At 36.3% G+C, this 20,946-nt stretch overlaps 1 protein-coding gene across 3 annotated transcripts in view; it reads right to left on the minus strand.

The window, feature by feature from the left end:
- PRKD1 (protein kinase D1) overlaps positions 1-20,946 on the minus strand; it is a 319,748-nt gene that overhangs the window by 152,281 nt on the left and 146,521 nt on the right. For all 3 annotated transcript variants that reach the window (XM_026007650.2, XM_026007651.2, XM_072761305.1), the window contains one exon: positions 218-356. In XM_026007650.2, coding sequence (XP_025863435.2) covers positions 218-356 — 139 coding nt within the window. The remainder of the gene's footprint in view (positions 1-217; positions 357-20,946) is intronic.

The following is a 20,946-nucleotide window of genomic DNA, read 5'->3' on the forward strand; positions in this document are numbered from 1 at the left end:
AAGTGATTGGGACAGTAGTGGGCGCAAAAAATTTTGCACCCATCAGGCAAACCATTTGCTTTTTCCAAAAAAATTTTGAAAGTTCCCACAGACGAGGCCTAAAATTTCCTTTTAGGGCTGAGTTTGATATGTTTTTCTATGTTGCCTTAAAAACTTATGCTCCAGATTTCTTCAAGTGCAAAGTATTAATCTATGGATAGAGAAATAAGGGTACTACCTGACAAGACAACTTCAATAAGATCGCCTTCCTGGATATCGCTAGCCGTTTTCACCAGTTGAAGGATGTTTTCAGAGGTAGGATCATGGCGAAAAAGCAGGATCTTATCATACATTCCATAGAAACCACATTCAGGGAACTGTAAATACAAATACCACAATAGGTTAAATGTCAAAATCCTTCTAAATTTAAAATAAAAACCAAATAATTAAGTGCCAGGGCACAAATACAAGCTAATTACAAAAGTTGAAGGTATCTAGAACATTCAAAATGAATAGCAAAATTGATACTGACATGCCTCCAAGTCAGGAGGACTTGTAGTCAATGCCATCCACAATCTTAACCTTAGGCAAAGATTTAGTTTCTGTCTCCAAAGATTAGTTCATCTGTTTCATTAGTTCATTTGTTTCACGCAAATGAAGTCATACAGTATGTACTATATAAAGACTCTTTTCTAGCTAACTTCTTTTGCTCACCATCATGTTGATGGGCATATAGAGACTCATTTATACATATTGCCTTTGAGATTCATTCTCTTTGTATTAGTTATCAGTATTTCATTACATGGATCTAGGATGACTATTAATCTATTCAGCCCCAGATGGACACTCTTTTTTTCCAATTTGTGTCTATTAAAAGTAATAATGCTATAACATTTACACTCAAGTCTTTCAGTGGATATATGTTTTTAACTTTTTTTTTAAGATTGGTTTGAGAAAGATGTGTGTGCAAGTATGCACACAGTGGGGAGGGGCAGAAAGAGAGGAAGAGCATCTCACGCAGATTCCCTGCTGAGCTTGGAGCCTGACACAGGGCTCTATCTCAGGACTCTGAGATGAAATCACGAGTCACATCCTTAGCTGACTGAGCCACCCAGATGCTCCTGTTTTTCATTTCCTATGAGTAAATACCTAGGAACAGAATTTCTGGGTCATATAAATGTGTGTTTGATGCCAATAACATATTTATTATTGGTGCTTTATACTAAGCCATAAAATCAGGTAGTGTAAGCCCTCCATTTTTTTTTTCCTTTTCTAAATTGCTTTGGATATTATAGGTCTTCTGAATTCCCATATACATTTTAGAATCACTGTAATTTCTACAAAAAACCTGCAATAATTTACAATGGTATTACATTGAAACAGTCCAGTTTGAGTAGGACTATATTTTAATAATGCAGACTTCTACTTTGTTATGAACAAGATATGTTGCTCTATTTATTAGTTTCTTTTAAATTTCTCTCAAAAATGCTTTGTAGTTTTCAGTGTACATATTTTAGACATATTTGTTAAGTCTGCCTTTAAGTATTTGATATTTTTATGCTATTTTAAATAGTTGATTAAGGTATAATTGACATTCAGTAAAATTCACCCATTTTTAGTGTGTAGTTCTGCAAGTTTTGACAAATATATATGATAACTACCTACCATACATGTGGTATGCACAAAACAGCCAAGATATAAGAATAGTTCTCATCACTCCCTAAAATTTCTCCATGCCCATTTTGTTATCAGCTTCTCCCTAGATCCCCAGCCCCTAGAAAGACACTGATCTGGTTTCTGTCTCTGTAATTTCGTCTTCTCAATAAGGTCATTTGAATGGTATTGTACTTTTTACACTGTACATAATTTTGAATCTGATGTTTTTCATTTACTGTAATGAATTTAAGATTGTCCATTCTGTTGCATGTATCATTAAGCTTTCCCTTTTCAATGCAGAGGAGTGTTCTACTGACTGCATGGATATACCACAGTGTATGTGTCTATTCCTCAGTGAAGGGCATTTTTGTTACAGTTTTTTGCTATTACAAATAAAGCTGCTATAAATGTTTACTTGGAGGTTTTTGTGTGAACACAAGTTTTTACTTCTCTAGGGTATATGGAGGTATCTATATAACTTTATAAAATATTGCCAAACTGTTTTGAAAGTGGCTCTACCATTTTGCATTCTCACCAGCAGTGTATGAGAGTTCCAGTTGCTCTGCATCCTTGGCAGCACTTGTTAATGTTGGTTGTTTTTATTTTAGATATTCTAATAGGTGTAAAATAGTATCTCCTAAGTTTTAATTTCCTTAACAACTAATTATGTTAAGCATCTTTCCATGTCTTTAAGTGTGCCACCCCCATGCACACAATTGATCAATTCCTTTGCCTATTTTAAAAATTGAATTATCTTATTATTGAGCTCTGATAGTTCTTTATATATTCTAGATAAAGGTTGTTTATCAGATATGTGTTTCACAGATTTTTCTTTCAGTCTGTGGCTTTTCATTCCCTTTCCATTATTTTCTGTAGTTCTTAATTTAGATGAGGCCTAACTTATCAAGTATTTCTTTATGGATCATGCTTTTACTTTAATACCTGATATATCTTTGTATAATTTAAGGTAACACAGATCTTTTCCTATGTTTTATTCTACATTTAATTTTTGGAGTTTTGCCTTTGGATCTATGATCCACTTGGAGGTAATTCTTGAATGAAGTGAAAAACATAGATTGAGATTCATATCTTTTGCATATTCTTAAAGATTCATATAGAATTGGTGTAAGTTCTTCCTTAAATGGTAGAATTGTCCAGCAAAGCCATCTAAGCCTGGACTTTTCTACTAAGATTTAGCTCTTAGCACTATTTAGATTTCAATTTCCTCTTAAGTGAGAGCTTTGGTAGTTTTCTTTCAAGAAACCTATTCATTTCATACAAATTGTTGACTTTATGGGCAAAAAGGTTTTTTTTTTTTAAATAGTATTTATTTATCACGTTTTAATGTCTGTAGGGTCCATGTGATGTCTCTTTATTACTTTCTCATGATTTGTGTCTTTTTTCTCTTCTTGCTTGATCAGTTTCTGAGCATTAGTCTATATATCTTTTTTTAAGCTTTTTCCATACTGTTTTGATTACTATATTTTAAAATGAGGAAATATCATGCCTCTGGCTTTATTCTTCCTCAAAATTGCTTGTGTTGGAATCTTTTGTGGTTCCATTTGAATTTTAGAATTATTTTTTCTACTTTGATAAAAAAATGTCATTAATATTTGGATACGGATTTCACTGAACCTGTACTTTGCTTTGGGTAGTACAGATATTTTAACAATATTAATTCTTCCAATGCATGAACGTGTAATGTCCTTTCATTTATTTGTTTGTTTTCCTTTCCTTAGGCAGTGTTTTATAGTTTTCACCGTACAAGTCCCTCACCTCATATTTTCATTTAAATCCTTTAAAGTTCTTTTCTACTAAGTCCATTACCTCTACCATTCTGGTCTACTTCTATTAACTCTCTTGATCCTTATGGGTTACATTTCCTGCTTTTTCATAGGTATACTTCTAAAAAACTGAAGTATAGTTAACATACACTGTTACATTAGTTTCAAGGGTTCAACAATTCTATACATTATGCTATGCTCAAAAGTATAGCTACCAACTGTTACCATATTATATTAAAATACTTTGACTATATTCCCTATGCTTTACCTTTCATCTCTGTGATTTATTCATTCCATACAGGAAGCCTGTACCTCCCACTCCCTTTCCTTTATTTTGCCGAATCCCACCTCTTCCCTTCTGGCAACCACCAGTTTGTTCTTTGTATTTATGGGTCTGTATCTTCTTTTTGGTTTGTTCATTTGTTTTTCAGATTATATATATATATATAAGTGAAATCATATGGTATTTGTCTTTCTCTACCTGAGTTATTTCACTTAGTATAAAAATAGAAATGCTGTATGATCCAGTAATTCCACTATTATTTACCCAAAGAAAACAAAAACATCAAATCAAAAAGAAACAGGTGCCCCCATATTTACTGCAGCATTATTTACAACAGCAAAGATATGGTAGCAACCTAAGTGTTACTGATAAATGAATGGATAAAGAAAATACAGTTGACATATAATGGATGTTACTTAGCCATATAAAAGAATGAGGTCTTGCCATTTGCAACAACATGTATGGACCTAGAGGCTATTATGCTAAGGGAAATAAGTCAGTCAGAAAAAAGACAAATACCATGTGATTTCATTTATATATGGAATACATATGTGTACTTTTAAAGTTAGATGCCAGGTTTTATGAATTACTGTGAGCAACTGGACTTTGTTGTCTTCCCTTAAAGAATGTTGATATTTGTCTTGGCAAAATATTAAGATAATTGCAGATCCGGTTAGTCTTTCCAACGCTTATTTTTAAGCTTTGTTAGATTAGCTTTAGAGTAGTATTTCCCCTAGGGATAGTTTAACCCTACTACTAATCTGTAACTCTTTGAACATCTCTATGGAATACCTCAAGTGTTCAGTGAAATTTCTCCCATTTGCCTAATAGAAACTCAACTGTCTCTCAACCTTGTGTGAGCTCTGTAAAGTGTTCATTTCATAGCTTCCCAGCAGCTAGCTGGTATTTCCTCTGCCACACAGATTTTCACCATACATATACACAGATTTGTATTCAGTCTAGTATTCAAGCAGGCTCTTAAGCAGATTTATGAAGCTCTTTCTCTGTATAGGTCCCACATTTCCAGTATTTGTCCCCTAAAAATCCTTTTGACTTGGTCACTTTGAATTCTATTCTGTGTGTCTTTCATAGAGCCAGACAACTAGGCTCTTCTTAGGTTTCTCTCCCTACACTTACACTGTTAATCTTGCCTCCTGGCAGAAAGCACAGATGATTGTAGCACTTACGTTGTTTGTTTCTCTTCTCTCAGGGATCACGGTTCTGCACTGCCTGTTGGACAGTGTCAAAACAACATTCTATACGTTTTCTATTGTTTTTTGTTTGGAACAGGTGAGGATGTCCTATACCAAATACTCCTTGTAAGTAGAATGCAAAACCTCATGTGCTTTTTAAATATAGAATGTTAATCTTTTCTACCCAACGTTTTGACTACTTAATTCTACGTTAATAGTATTTGTAAGAGAAGTCAGTTAAAGACAAAATGTCCATGGTTGGTAAGACCAAGTTTAAGATTACACTGAAATAAATATACAAAATACACTGAATGAAGTACATTTTAAAAATGTAATAATTATCATAAAACTTTTAAACCTCAGTTTGAGAGTTGAATTAAACCTTAACTTAAAGAGTTTTCCCTGATTTGAAGACAAACGTTCTTCAAAACATAATACATTAATCAATGCACAGATCCTCTTACCATACCCTTTCTGAAACCATGGATAGCTGATTCTGACTCAAGATAAGAGAGAGAAAATTCAAGGGATTCAGTGTTTGAAGTGAGGTGGGTAGGCAATAATAGCTGGAGAGGAAGAGAGATGAAACAGCAACTGCTTTCCCAAGGAAGAGCCAACCTTTATTGTGTCCTCTAACTAATGTCTTGTGGATGTGTTGTATGGAGAAAGGATCAGGTGGCGATACTGGAGAGGAGTATAGGAGACAAGGGTTCTGCTGCCTCATCACAATTTCTGTCAACATGTCTACACACCTCTTCTAAATTCTGTTTCTCTATGATCTTACATGGCTAACATTTGAGCATCCCATTCAATGTTGTGCCTTTTTGTAAAACTGTGGCTATATGAGATGGATGATTTTGTATTCAAGTAAGGCTTGAGTGCCTCACATCCTAATTATTACATTTCTTTATAAGGGTGACTCACAAAACACTTTTAAAAACAAGAAGAGATAGAATAATACATATATATATGTAATATATATACATATATACAACACATATTAAAGGTATTATTTTAAAATACTAAAATAAAAAAATAAAGGTAGTACTATACATATTCATGAAAGTTATCTGCCCAAGATATAGGTCACTGAGGCGTGGATATCCTCTCTCCCACATTCAGTCTTACTGGGTCAGGGAGATGGCTTTTCTCTCTTCATTAACAAGCCATTCAGAATCAGGTTGTAGAGCCCTGTGAAGCAGGGCAGGGGTGAACATGAAGGCCTAGCCTCATGGGGCAGTTGTCATGGCAGCAGAAAGCGAGGGTTCGATTTTTTTCAAATTGTACCCTTTTTTACTGGCCAGAAAAAATATATATGCACATTTGCCTTTTAGTGTTAAGAGAAAAAAGTCTTTTCCTTGATGTAACATAACATTCTGCTTGAATAGACACTATACAATAGGATTTCCAAAAATTATATTTAAAAATGATGTCTGGAAGGTGAAAAGTATAACGAAACAATGTCTGACAACTGAGAAGAGAACATATTGGGGGAAAATATTCATGGAACAACATTCCCTAATTTGGTCATAATCATCTGTTTTTATGTGAAGGTGTGTGAGCTTTGAAATCTGAAAACCCTCATTAAACTAAACAGGCTTTCAGAAAGGCTCAGAGGCTTGTAAACTCAGCTGGAGCTTATTACAAGATCAGTTCTGTGTTTCTCAGAGGCTTTGTGGTTGTGAGCGCAAACATGTGAGATAAGTGATTTCAAGCTCTCTCCAAGTTCGACTGTAACAAAACTGGCCACTGTGAAAATACGGCCAACAATCAAGGCACTGGTCCTAAGCTCTTTAATTCTACCCTATGCTGGAAACCTCTGTGCTGCTGTGTGTATCATTTGGCATTTCTGACCACAGAGCACAATTTACTGTTACATTTCACTATAAATCCAAGGCTGGCCAGACAATGTGCTCCAGAGTAGAATAAATACATGTTTTAATGAGTTGCTGAAATGTGACCTGGCCAACGGGAACTCTAAGGAACAAAGGGTGCTTTTCCACAGTTGAGGCCAATCACAAAGGGCAAGAAACAAGCAATACCAGAAACAAATTAATCCACGATTCAGTCAAGTAGAAAAAAAGAGAGAGATAGCCTGATTAGGAAAGGAAAATACACTGCCAGTTTACTTTTGCTAAAAGGTGATGAAAATCCTGGAATTAAATTACTCTGCCCAATAACAGAACACATCAGGCAGGTGAATATTGCATTCTTCTCACGGAAGATGCTTTCCAAGTTATTTTCCAAGAACTCTCTTGTTTGTAACACGTGGTGCCATGACTGGCCACTCTTAATGAGCAAAGAAATTAAAAAGGTGTCAACACTTCCTAGTTTGGCCAAAATACTCTCTAAGTGTTGTTCCGGGGAGGGGGGTACTGGGACAACAAGGATACCTGATGAGCAACTATCTTAACAAGAATTCCTAAACAGTTGGGGGAAACGGAATCCCTTGTTGGAGTTGCACCTGAATGATGTTAGCACTGAACTGTGAAAATCAGGAAAGGTTAAGTGGTTGATGATGGTTCTGAAAGCAGTGGATCCTGAGGTCAACTGGATCCTGCTGAGGGAGTTGTGAGTGAGAACTAACACAACAGTTATAAGCTTGTATTATTAACTTGGCCTAGGAAACTCACCCATCCCCTTTTTAATCATCTCACAACTTAAAAAAATATCTAATAACACACTGAAAATTTAAGTATATAAAAAGTTATATAGTGAATAACCACTAGGTGGTTATCATGGACACAGCACAACAGGTATAACAATAATATGAGATGGAGGATTTTGTATTCAAGTAAGGTTTAAGTGCCTCACATCCTAATTATTACATTTTTTTTCTAAGGGTCGTTATAAGCTGTGGCTCAAACCCACCAAAAGCATGAACACTAAATTTTCTTTTTTTTTAAAAGATTTTATTTCTTCATGAGAGACACAGAGACAGAGGCAGAGACAGAGGCAGAGGGAGAAGCAGGCTCCATGCAGGGAGCCCGATGTGGGACTCCATCCGGGGTCTCCAGGATCACGCCCTGGGCCGAAGGCAGGCGCCAAACCGCTGAGCCACGCAGGGATCCCAACACTAAATTTTCATTCAGAAACACAAGTTATAAAGTGTAAATGAAAGGGGAAGAGAAAAAGTGAATATATTTTCTGGAGGCAGATTTCTGAAATGTATTCAAATATGGGCACAGGTTCTTTAATTTGGTGATTTCATATCATCAAAAAAGCACACATGAAAAGAATTCCACCCTATAACCACATAGTATGAGACTAGTTTCTGAATCTAATCTTAGGAAACAGAAACCAGAAAAAAAAAATTTAACTTTTCTTTTTTCCTCCCTCCCTCCCTCTTCTACCCAATCCCCTCCTTCCAAGTCAGGCAGAAACTGAAGTGTTCCATCACAATAACCAAGAACCATGGTCAAAGGCAGAGCTTCGCTATCTCTCCCAGTGGCAACTGTTATTACAGATTCTTGGTTGAATCACTGATCTCTCGGTCCAAAAGATATGATTCATGAAAATAAATCTTTAACACCTATTTGCATGAAATATTTTGAAAATCCTTTGCAGAACTCCAGTTTCTGAAATGATGACCAAATGATACTTAGGGTGTTACCATAAGAAGATGTATTATACACTGCACAAGCCATGAAAAGAGTCAGTAGCTCCTGGCAGAGTCAGTAGCACACCATTTCTCCATTTTACTTTGCTATTTTGTAGGCCATGGGCATGCTCTCCAAACACAGAGAACCCTGGCAAAACCCTCTGTAGATCCTTCTCTCACCAGCACCTACCATCCTATGACTCTGCTCTACTAATCCAATGCTTCCTTTGAAAAGGAATGTCTAACACCAAAGGTCTATCAACTTCAGATATCTTCAAGGCTTGAATTTACAAACACAAAAGTCACTATGGTTAGTCCTCCTCTCTCCACTCTAGTGCCAAAACACTTCCTTTTCTCATTCAAGATAGGAATTTAATTTATTCCACTCTTGCTTTCCTAAAGGCAGATGTAGAATCTGACCCATGCACTTTATTCTGCTTTAGATGTCCTTTTTTTTTTTTCCAGCCACTCTCCTTTCCATTAAGTTCAAAATCCCCTTGTTTAAACAACCATTTTCATTCTCGATCTTACATTTGGACCTTAGCCTTTCCCTCCATTTGCATTACAGCAAAGAAAAACAGAAAAAGATATCTGAGAAAAAAAAAAGGATTATATTTCATCAAAGAGAGGTCTGCTTGGAATCTTTAGATTAAATGTGAAATGGTAGATTTTTGGTTATGAGATTTAAAAGTCGGTTGTACTACCAGACACAGAAACATGCATATAAACTTGCAACACCTTTGGGGAATAAAGCTATACTATAAATTCTTGTTCCTGGGGCACAATATACCAGATATTGCTAAGGAAGTCTGTTTAATAAATTATATGCTTATCATTAAGGCAGCAGATGTGACTCAGTATGATGCTTAATTGTTAGTAGAAACTTTTCTTCTACTTTAATTTGAATAATATGTCATCTATTAAAACGACAAAAGCAGTAAGAAATGATTTAATACATCATTAACTAATGCAGCAACTTCTGTATATAGACTTCCTGGAGGTATTTTAAATCATTATTTTGTTGTCTATAATTTTTAAGGTTTAAAATAAATGTTCATATCAAGCAATTATAGGTGGTAATAATTAATGAGAGCTTTACCATTGTTGTGTAAAAACATATTATACTGCATTATACCTTGACAGATTACTAGTCAGTGATAGCTATTAGAAGTCTTAGTAGGCTCTCTGAGATTATTCACTCAACAGTAATTAGGTGTGTGGATGTGCAGCTTGGAAATGGGAAAAAATGTACTTTGCACTCTTTGTCTTACTCTGAATTCAACTGTCATTATAGAATACTGTATGTTTTTTACATTTCTTAATAAGGCTATATGGTTGTTCATTACTTTAATGATAATGGATGAATGTATTAAATAAAATGAAGAATATGAGAGTAACTAAAAAAGTTTTATCAAAAATTAAGAAATAACTTTGGAGAAGAAAAATTTCCAGAATTAATTTATCTTTTTTCTTTAAAAGATGAGTAGATTGATGCCCAGAATTTACTAAGGATCCATCCGAGGTCACAATGCTAGGTAATGCCAGAACAAGGATGAGAAGCCTAGTCTCCTAAATCATACTGCTTGATCTTTCCTCTCAGTTCCACTTCTCCTAGAAAGGAAATACAGGAAAGTGGCCAAATGTCCAGCCAACAGTGATTCAGAACTGAAATCCCTGAGCACTTTTCTTTGCCAGAAAGTGTTGGCCCCAAGCTTATAGATTTTGGATTTTGAACAAAACTAAGGTGAATGACTTAACTCTCCCTCAAAGGAGAATTTTATTAGAGGAGAACCATAATTAATATTTACATAGTTATTAGTTCTTTAGATAAAAAGAAACATACACATAGTATTGAATAATACATTTGAAGAGATTTCCATTACATTATCTAAAATAAAACTGGAAAATAAAATATGCTCTTATTAGGAAAATGTGTACATATATCTATCATGTTCATTGATGACAGTAAATAGGAACAACTGTATAAATGTATTACATGAGTTTGCATGAAGTATAACTTTTCATCAAATTAAAACTAAATTTTAACCTTAAATATACATAGATCAGTGACCAGAAAATGCTAATCTAATAACACACATTTACAACAAAGTGTTTATGTAATCTTTAATGATGGCATTAACCATAAAATTGTTATGGATTGTATAAACAGTTGGTCAATTCATGAAAGTCAGTTTAAAAAAATCAATCTTTAGTAAAATACCTAAATAAGGAAAACATCTCCTTTTAACTCTTATATTCTAAAATGCTTGATTTTGAATAACTTAATCTTATTCTAGGTAATTTTCTTTAAACACAATAATTGGATAGACCTAAGTATGTGTAATAATCAGGGATATAACACACTGGAGAAGGGTGTGGGAGAGAGGAGAATTGCCTGGATTATGCCCCAGATAATAAATATAGAAATGGAGGTTAGGGGGAAGTATTTAGAGGTAAAATACTCTTCTTACCAAAGCTCTTTGAGTGATATACATAAAGGAACAAGAAATGGGTGTGGGACACAGGCCATCGAAATGAAGTTGAAAAGCTGATGTCACAAATGTAACCCTCCTGTTGAGCATCTACCCAGATCGCTACAGCACACCTGACACTTCTCTCAAAAGGTCGGTGCAGACACATCATGGCATACCACAAGTGCAGTCCTTCATTCACCCAAACTTTTAGGTACTGTGTCCCTCACTAGAGATACAATAATAAATCAAAGTAGACATGATACCTTCTCAGAAGATAAGGAAGGGGAGGCTGTAGTAGCAGGAGAGCACGATTAGGGGAGACAGACATTAGATAATCCCACAAATGAAGGTGCAACAGCACAGTGAGGTTGAGTGTAATAAAAAAAAAAAAAAAGCACCTTCTTAAGAAAGCATGCAACAAAGGACTAGAAAGGAAATTCGGGAAGGCATTTCAGTTCATCTCCAAAGTTCAAAAGCAGTACCTTTGAAGGAGAGTAGTAGCAGGTTAGAGTCACTGGTAGCGCAAGCATCTGTACAAAAATCCTATGTGTTCTTTAACAGTCATGGTGATAAGTCTCCTTTGATCAAGGGAAGTTAAAAGTATTGCTGGTTCTTACATCCTTAACCCTTCATATCTCATGTTAATCCACATAGGGACTAATGCCTGTGTCAGGATCTACTTTATAGCCCTGATACCATATGCAACCCCACAAAGAATCCCCTGGACTTAGACCAAGATCTGAATTCAATGATAAAATTAACAGTTCATAAAGCCTATATACTTACTCCAGAGGAACTTCTATGACAAGGTTTGAAATAAGTTTCGAAGATGTGGCATATACTATACCCTTCCTGAAAATTCACCATACATTTTATCATAATTATGTTCATACAGAAACTTGTTTCCTAGTCATGTTTCTATATTTGAGACATATGTGTGTATATATGTGACATATATCCTATGTATTATAGGCATTTTTACTTATACAGGCTTGTTTACTGATTGGTTCCCAGAACCACTGTAGAGATTAAAGAACCTAATAAGCAGGGATGCCTGGGTGGCTCAGTGGTTGAGCCTCTGCCTTTGGCTCAGGTCGTGATCCCGGGGTCCTGGGATCAGAGTCCTCCATCGGACTCCCAACAGGAAACCTGTTTCTCCTTCTGCCTGTGTCTCTGCCTCTCTCTGTGTCTCTCATGAATAAACAAACACAATCTTAAAAAAAAAATAACCTGACACATGTACAGTGTTCATAATAGACCCATGGAAAATGATGTTTATTGTTGTCATTACTTATAGATTAGTTATAAGAAAACCAAGATTTTCTAGGCCACCATGTTCTCCATCAAAATCTCCAGATGAGGAACCACTCAGATGCACACATCAGGCATGCTTATCGTCCTACAATGTCTGCTTTAGTTTCTGTAGCTTCAACATAGTTCACATGATTTCTAATTGGCTCTAGCCAGATCCTGAAACTAAAAAGGCTACATGAAGGCTTTCTTCACGTCCAGTTTTGTGCATTCTCTGATATGAATATTCATTACACCTAAGATATCTATAATTTTTCTTCAAAGCTCACCTATATTTAGTGAAAGTAATTTAATTAAGTAGTTTTTAAACAACTTTCTTCCTTGTATCTATTCATATTATGACATTTTTGTGTTAATTTCATGTACTGTACTAGAAAAAAGCAAGGACCACAGATTTGGATGTTGGCATTGACACTGTGGAATTCCATTGTTCTGATTGTGCTGCTAATGATCCTTTGGTTCCATGGATAAAAATCTCATTTCCTGAAAGCCAAATCCCCCAGGAGTTGCTGTGGGTTTTTTTTTTTTTAAACTTCTTCTTTGTACTGATAAGCAGGCAGTGCATCTGATTTAAAGGATCAAAATGAAAACAATTTCTCTCAACTACTTTGATGTTCCCCAAGATAGGAAAGAATTTCTTCACTCTCTGTAAAATGCTATACAGCTTCTGGAAAGAATGCTGTAGCTTGTGGAAGAGTTGGTAGTGGCCAAAGATAATAAAACCACCTGCCACCTGACCAGAAGTAACATTTAATAAAATTGGCCTTTCAGTTCATTCCCAAGGGGCCAGATGTCCTCAGCTGAGTATTCAGGCAAGAGCAGCTTCAGCCCCACCCACAAAGACCTCTTTAAGCTTGTATTAAAAAGATATCTGCAAAAGCACTTCTGGATATCTGTGATGCCTTAGGACCTTGATTCAGGTTATTGGGTCACCAAAATGTATTACATTTCCTGCAAAACTGACAAATGGTCTGTTGCTATCTCTCATAAAGGCAGATGTAGATAATTTACAAAGACTAAATCTGAAAAATTGTGTGAGAGAGAAAGTTCACCTGTACCCCCAAGAGAGAAAGAAATAAAGAATGAGATGTTGAGAAAAAAAAATCCTTAGACATTTGTGTCTTTTGAGGAAGGGAACAGCAAAAATGAATACAGGCTCCCCACCACTATCCAAAAGTAGGGCATTCCTAGAAAACCTTTTGTAAGTTGAAATGTTGGCAAAGTAAAGAAGCAATGAGGATTAATTTACCTGGGAAAATTGTTGAGCATTCTCAGACATAAAAAATAACCTCTTTTAGGCTTTTCTGATGCCTCAAGACACATCTTGCTAAGGGATGCACAAAATAAATTGAGATAAAGCACAGATGTCACAGATACAGTCCAAAGGTGGAGAGACTGGTTGCTGACTCACTCTAGTGCAGGGGAAGATATTTGCAGTGCCACTGTCACGGCTTGGGGTGCACACTGCCTCTATTACTGCTCACTGCAAAACAAATGCTAAACACTATTTTTGCTTTTTGCCTTTTTCTTTTTTTTTGTAAAGGCAAGAATTCTCTTCAAATTCCTCTCAATTAGCTAAAACAAATACTAATGTAGGTCCTTCATAAAAGCAAAGTGGTTCAACAAGAACTTTCAAAAAGTGCGGGGAAATAACCTATATGTAGGTGAAATCTTATACTATGATTTAGCATTAAGTAGGTCAATTTCTTTCATTTCTCATACTTACTTATCAAAGGTCATCTATAAGTATACATGCTAAAATAATTTGATTTTTTAATTAGAAAAATAGCAGCTAACCCACCAGTAACTACACTAATATCCTGTGACATAAATTATTCTAGTACAAAATTATATTTTTATTTTCTGGGTGTTTGGAGAATAGTGGTAAACAAGATAGACAAATATCCCCCAACTTCATGAAGATCTAAGATACCCTTCTCTGTTTTCTCTGCCTCAAATTCATGAATTTCCTAGAGTTGCCAGAGGCAATCCCCCAAAATTTCCTGTTCTCTTTGTATTTCTGTGATCCAGTTTGCTTTTGATCACAAGATGGGAAAAATGGAAGAAGTCAGTGTAGGAAATGTTTTAAGTGAGACATTGCGAGAGAAGTTTCTGACTTTTCTTTTTCAAAGATTTATCTATTTTGAGGAGGTTGAGAAGGAGCAGAGGGAGAGAGAGAGAATCTCTAGCAGACTCCCAGCTAAGTGTGGAGCCGGACACAGGGCTCAATCTCACAACCCTGAGATCATGACCTGAGCTGAAATCAAGAGACTGAACATTGAACCAACTGAGCCACCCAGGTGCCCCTTCTATTTGATTTTAAAAGAGGGCACAACAAAACTCTCTTAAGAGGAATCTGGTTTACATTGTGATATCTGAGAAATCTGGATCATCTGAATAGCCCAGTAACTGCAAGTTGTCAAAACTCCCTATTGTATTCATGAAGAAACTGGGAGTTTATAAGAAGGTGGTCAGTGACTATGTCATTTCATCTGGGTCCAGTCATTGTACCAATTCATATTCCTTTCCACAGGGAGGGAATGAATTCATACAGAAATTAGAACTGAGGGGTCCTGGGGGGCTCAGTCGATTAAGTGTCTGCCTTTGGCTCAGGTCAGGATCCCAGGGTCCTAGGATCAAGTCCTGTATAGGGCTCCTCATTTGGCGGGGAGTCTGCCTCTCCCTCTACCTGCGCTTCTGCCACTCCCTTTGCTTGTGCTCTCTTGCTCGCTCTCAAATAAATAAAAATATTTTAAAAACATTTTTAAAAATTAAAACTTAGACATTTGAATTGAACATGATATTTTCAAGCTCACTAAATAGATATGAACATAAATTTATATATAAACCTCACTCTAAATTCATGGAAAATAAAATTCATTAGTGAGAATAAAAAAATTAAAACACTGTCTTTCACAAAACTTCAAACACATTTATCAGAATTCACATTACCAGCAAAACAGTCAAAATGCATTGCACTCCAAATTGCATCCCATTTCCCTGAACCTATTTAAAGAAATTGTCCTCTCGAGAAGTGTCAGTACTCATTGCATACACGCTCGCTGGAATGGCCTCCAGGTGAGCTGGTCTTCACATTGCAGGTTCTTCCGTGGGTAACCATCCTCTTAGGCAACAAGTTAGCAGTATTTGCCCCAGGCTTTCACTCCCTCCTTCCAACAAACACTTTCTTCTCTTGATTCCAGAATACTGTGTTCTCTTGGTGTTCCTGCTACTTGAGAGGCTGTAACTTTTCGGTCACTGAATCATTCTCTTCTTTCCAACCTATTAGATAAATGCTGGAGTGCTCAGGGCTCATTCTGCAGAAAGTCTCTTTTCTCTATTTATAATCACCCTAGAGGATATCACCAAGCCCCCTGGCTTGAGATACCATATATTCTCAGATGACACAAATGTCTATCTCTAGCACTGAACGTTCCCTTAAAAGGCAGACCCATCCATCTAACAATATTCAACATCTCTGTGTGGATTCATCTGCGGGGTTCACAATGGAACTTCTGACTACTCTTCCCTGATTTTTCCCTTCACTACCCCTGTCTCAAGAAATAACACCAACATCCAGTGGTTTAGGTCAGAAAGGTTGGAATCATCTTTAAATTTTCTCTTTCTCTCTCATTTCACATGGAATTCCTCAAAAAATCTTATTAGCTCTAAAAAAAAAAGAAAAGAAAAAAGAAAAAAGAAAAAAAGAAAAGCACAGTATCCTCCAAATCTAAAATCTGTCATCATTCCCACTACTATCTCCCAAGTCCAAGCCACTGTCTCTTACCTATACTGCAATAACTGCTCAAGTCACCTGCTCCTCCTCTGGGATGTACAATCTATTCTACACACAGGGACTGGATCTCGCTTTTAAATGTGTCTCAGATCAGAGAGCTTCCAACAGCTTCTCTTCATACTTACAAAGATCCCCCAATCGTAACCAGAGCCCACAAGGTTCTTACATCTCTATCTTTATCTTCTGCCACCCTTCCTCCACTCTGGTCCCATTACTATTTTTCAAGTAAATAATTGATAGTTCTTCCTCAGGGCTTTGACATCTGCTCTTTTCTTCCTGCTTGAAATACTCCTTTTCTTGATATTCACATGCTTAATTCCTTCATGTTGCTCATGTGTCACCTCCTCAGCAAGGCTTTCCCTGACCCCCACTAAGTAAAATATAGCTGCTCTAATTCTTTTATCCTGTTTCTTTTACTTCAGAGAAATCATCACCACCTGAAGTTACAGATCTATCTTCATTTTTAAAAATTATTATCTGTTTCCCAACTACAACATAAGCTCCATCTGAGCAGGAACTTACTCCATATGATTCACTATTATAACTCAACAGCCTAGAATAGTGTCTGGTATGTAGTATGTGCTCAATACATGGTGTTGAATGCATAAAATAAGTAAGTCATGACAAAGCAAACTACTTTATCTCATGAGGGTGTTAGAGGAATTGATTAGCTATTACTTTATTTTTCTTTAACATTTTCAACCCAACCAATACTGAAAACAAATTCATGATTTCTCGATAGAGGTTTTAGAATCTATCCAGAGACATTTTTTTAAAATGGGTACCTAGCTATCCATAGATTTAAAGAGATGATCTCTCTGCATACTCTTAAGTCCACAACCAAAACATGTCAATGACCTGTATTTATTGGGACGATCTGTTCCCCTTTGACTCTTAAAATAAAAACAGTCTTTTATTTTTAGAAACCAGGATTTCCTTTCCCTGTAGAGGTTACAGCCCAGACACATTCAAACACTCAAATGTTTACAATGACTTTGGCAGACTGCTCACCCTGAGGAACCATGATTCCCCAGTTTAGAAATTCCAGGTCTCTGAGGGTCTAATTCTCATTTTCTGTGCCACTGTGGATATTCTTCAGTTGACTTATCAGAGTATCTTGACCTTATCACCTTTAGAAACTTCAGATTAAACAAAGAAAAATTAATATGCTGATTTATCAAGTTAATAGATAACCACAAGATCTTGGTTCAGTTCACCTCTCTCATTTATCAACTACTACTTTCCACTCTCCTCTCAGCCACTCTTCTTGGGACTCACAACTGACCCCATGCCTCATGGTCTTCTTTGCTGTTCCTTTTGCCTCTTCCACCTAACAGTCTACTAGCATATACCTTTGCTTAATTCAGGTCTCTGCTCAAATATCTTTATATTATATACCTCACTGTGTTTAAGTATATAATAGGCACAGAGCAGAGTCAGTTAATGGTTGTCAAATGAATGTTCCATAAACAGCATATCTTAGGATGCCTGGGTGGCTCAGTGGTTGAGCATCTGCCTTCAGCTCTGGGAGAGGTCTCAGAGTCCTGGGGTTGAGTCCCACATCCGGCTCCCCTGAGGGAGCCTGCCTCTCCCTCTGCCTATGTCTCTGCCTCTCTCTCTGTATCTCATGAATAAATAAAATCTTAAAAAAACCAAACAGCATATCTTCATCATCCCTTCCCAATTCCTCCCATTATCCACTGAATGAATTTTCCTTTACTTCAAACTAGCAGTCTATTTTGACACCCTTAAAATATGATTTTTTCTTAGTTATGAAAAAATTCACTTTATTGATTTAGCGAATTTTACTGAAATGTAAACGAATATTACAGCTAACAATTATTAATACAGTTTGCTAATTTGTGAACTAGCATATTTTAGGAGTTTATGATTTTGTTTCAGTACTTCTCTGGAATAATTTCCCCAGTTTCATTTTATAAGTTCCTACTGCCTAATTTCCCCAATTTCATTTTATAAGTTCCTACTGCCACTGTACTATAAAATAACCTCAATGTAAGTAGCTTCAAAGAACTAAAATTTTTAAAATATAGTTCTTAAACACATACATCAAAACCACTCCAAATACTTTATTTACATGTCTATGGGAACTGTATAATATGGCTACACAATTACTATTTGCAGGATTTCCCAATAAAAAAAATCAACAAAAGTATTATTATTCTGTTAATTATTTGGGTCACAGTTGGGGTGCCTCAGTGGTGGAGTTAGTTGGGAGTCTGTCTCTTGGTTATGGTTCAGGTCATGGTCCCAGGGTTGTGGGATTGAGCCCTGCGTTGGGCTCCACACTGAGCAAGGTGTCTTCTTTGGGACTGTCTCTCCCTCTCCCGTTGCCCCTTCCCCTCATATGTGTGTTCTCTTTCTATAAAGTAAATAAATAAATATTTTTTAAAAAATAGAATAACAGCTATAATTATTGAATACATATAATGTGCCATGATTTTGGATTTTAAAATACTGGAGAAAAATATATGTAAATCTCTACAATCAACCAAAATGCATGCTAAAGGAATTAAATATAAAACAGATAGTTAAATAAATAAATCAGAAAGAAATACAAGAATATATTTGTCTGATTGGGGAAAGTCCTTTCTAATCATTTAAGCCAATAAGCATTCTGATCCAGGATGGCAGGTGAAGCATACACATTAAAGTTCCATATTCAAAAAAATTTAAAAATGAAGTTTCATTTCCATAAATTCTACTGAAACAGTAAAGTACGAAGGGAATTTAAACCATATTACCCCTGAGTATGGGAGTGGAGAGAGCCATGGAAGAACCAAAACTTCTAACAAGTATCAAGAAGATGGAAATCTGATGGCAACATATCCCATTAGGTTGTCACCTTTCCTGGCTATGTATTTACATAGAGACTCTGTGATTTCCCTCGGTATAAGTTTATAGGGAACAGAGGTCTTATCTGCATCATTCACTGCTACATCGTCAGCACCTAGTATATTCCAGGTATATAAGAGGTGCTTAATGCATATTTATCTATTGGATGAATTAATAACCATCAATAGAAAATTAAAGAAACAAAGATGAGTCACTTTAACTCTTTACTTTGCTTTACTTTACTTTACTTTACTATGCCACCTTTAAAATCCAATGCCAGTCACAAAGGTCTCAATAAATATGCTCTACACAAATGAACAACGGTGGAAATAAAATCTTTAATGTTGTGAAAAATTTGCCATGATGCTCCAGTAAGTGAAAAAGATCATAAAATAGTAGACAATGAAACCCGTGTGTTTGGGCAGCCTGGGTGGCTCAGAGGTTTAGCGCCACCTTCAGCCCAGGGCGTGATCCTGGAGATCTGGGATCAAGTCCCACGTCAGGCTGCCTGCATGGAGCCTGCTTCTCCCTCTGCCTGTGTCTCTGCCTCTCTGTCTCTGTGTCTCTCATGAATAAATAAATAAAATCTTTAAAAAAAGAAAGAAACCCGTATGTTGTTAAAAATAAATGCATTCATAGAAAAAGGACTCAAAGAGAATCCAAAAATATCAACTGAAGATATATCTAGCAATGGTATTATGAAAGACTATATTATCTTTTGTGCCTTTTTGCATTTTTCAAGCTTCTCACTACATATGTATAATCCCTTTGTAATTAAGGAGGGGTGGGGAAGCTACTGTAAAACAGAAGGATTTAGTTCTGCTATTCTCTTGGAAGCACTATGCTATCTCTTCTCTCACTCTGTAGCCAGCCAGCTCACACCATGCCATGTGCCAGACTGTAGTCCCATTCTTCACACAGGAAAGGAGGGAAAAATGGAGGTGTGGCAAGAAGGCAGTTATACAGACAGGCAAGAACAAGGCTATGGGTTGTACTCTGCAGTCTAGGATAGAATTTCATAGCCTCTTCAGGTAAGAATATATGCTAGCTACCTCTGTATGTGTGTACATATGCCTATGTTGGGGTGGCACGCAGGTAGAGGTGCTTCCTCCACCACAGTGCAGTGACTAGCACCAAGAAAGAACACCGCCATAGCAGAACAGATCAGGCACACTTAACTCAACTACTTACTTATACGTCATTACTGATCCATGCTTAGTGTCAGCTTCCTTACCTAAGTGCAAATAAATCATGTGGCTCTCTGTAAAGTCATTACAAGAGAGCCTGACATATAGTAAAGTGCCATAAACAATCAATGTTATTATAGGGGAATGATATAAAACCAGTCACTGACAGATAAAACCCTATACTCCTACACTCCTAATTAAGCACGGATTTAATATGTATTTTCCTCCTACCATGTGCAAAATTGCTTCAGAGCAGATATGATAAGTTGCAGGCAGGGGCCCTCTGGGTGGTGCAGTCAGTTAAGCATCTGACTCTTGGTTTTGGCTCAGGTTGTGAACACAGGATCATGAGATCAAGCCCCACATCAGGCTTCCTGCTCAATTAGAAGTCTGCTAAAGTTTCTTTTTTTTTTCTCTCTTTCCCTCTGCCTGTCTCCCATTCCCTCACTGTGTCCTCTCTCACACACTTGCTCTGTCTCTCTCTCTCTCAAGTAAATAAATAAATCTTAAAAAAAATACAAAAATACTGATTCAAAGGGATACAGTACCCTGGGGTTTATAGCAACATTATCTACAATTGTCAAATTATGGAAACAGCCCAAATGTCCATCAGTTGATGAATAAAGAATATGTGGTATGTGTGTGTATATGTGTGTAATATTTCTCAGCCATAAAAAATACCCGAAATCTTGCCATTTGCAATGACATGGAGGAAGCTAGAGTATAAGTCTAAGTAAGTCAGTCAGAGAAAGATAGATACCATATGCTTTCACTCATATGGGGAACTTAAGAAACAAAACAAGTGATCAAAGGAGAAAAGGAGAGAGAG

The sequence above is a fragment of the Vulpes vulpes genome, chromosome 6, assembly GCF_048418805.1.
Source record: "Vulpes vulpes isolate BD-2025 chromosome 6, VulVul3, whole genome shotgun sequence".
Classification (NCBI taxonomy): Eukaryota; Metazoa; Chordata; class Mammalia; order Carnivora; family Canidae; genus Vulpes; species Vulpes vulpes.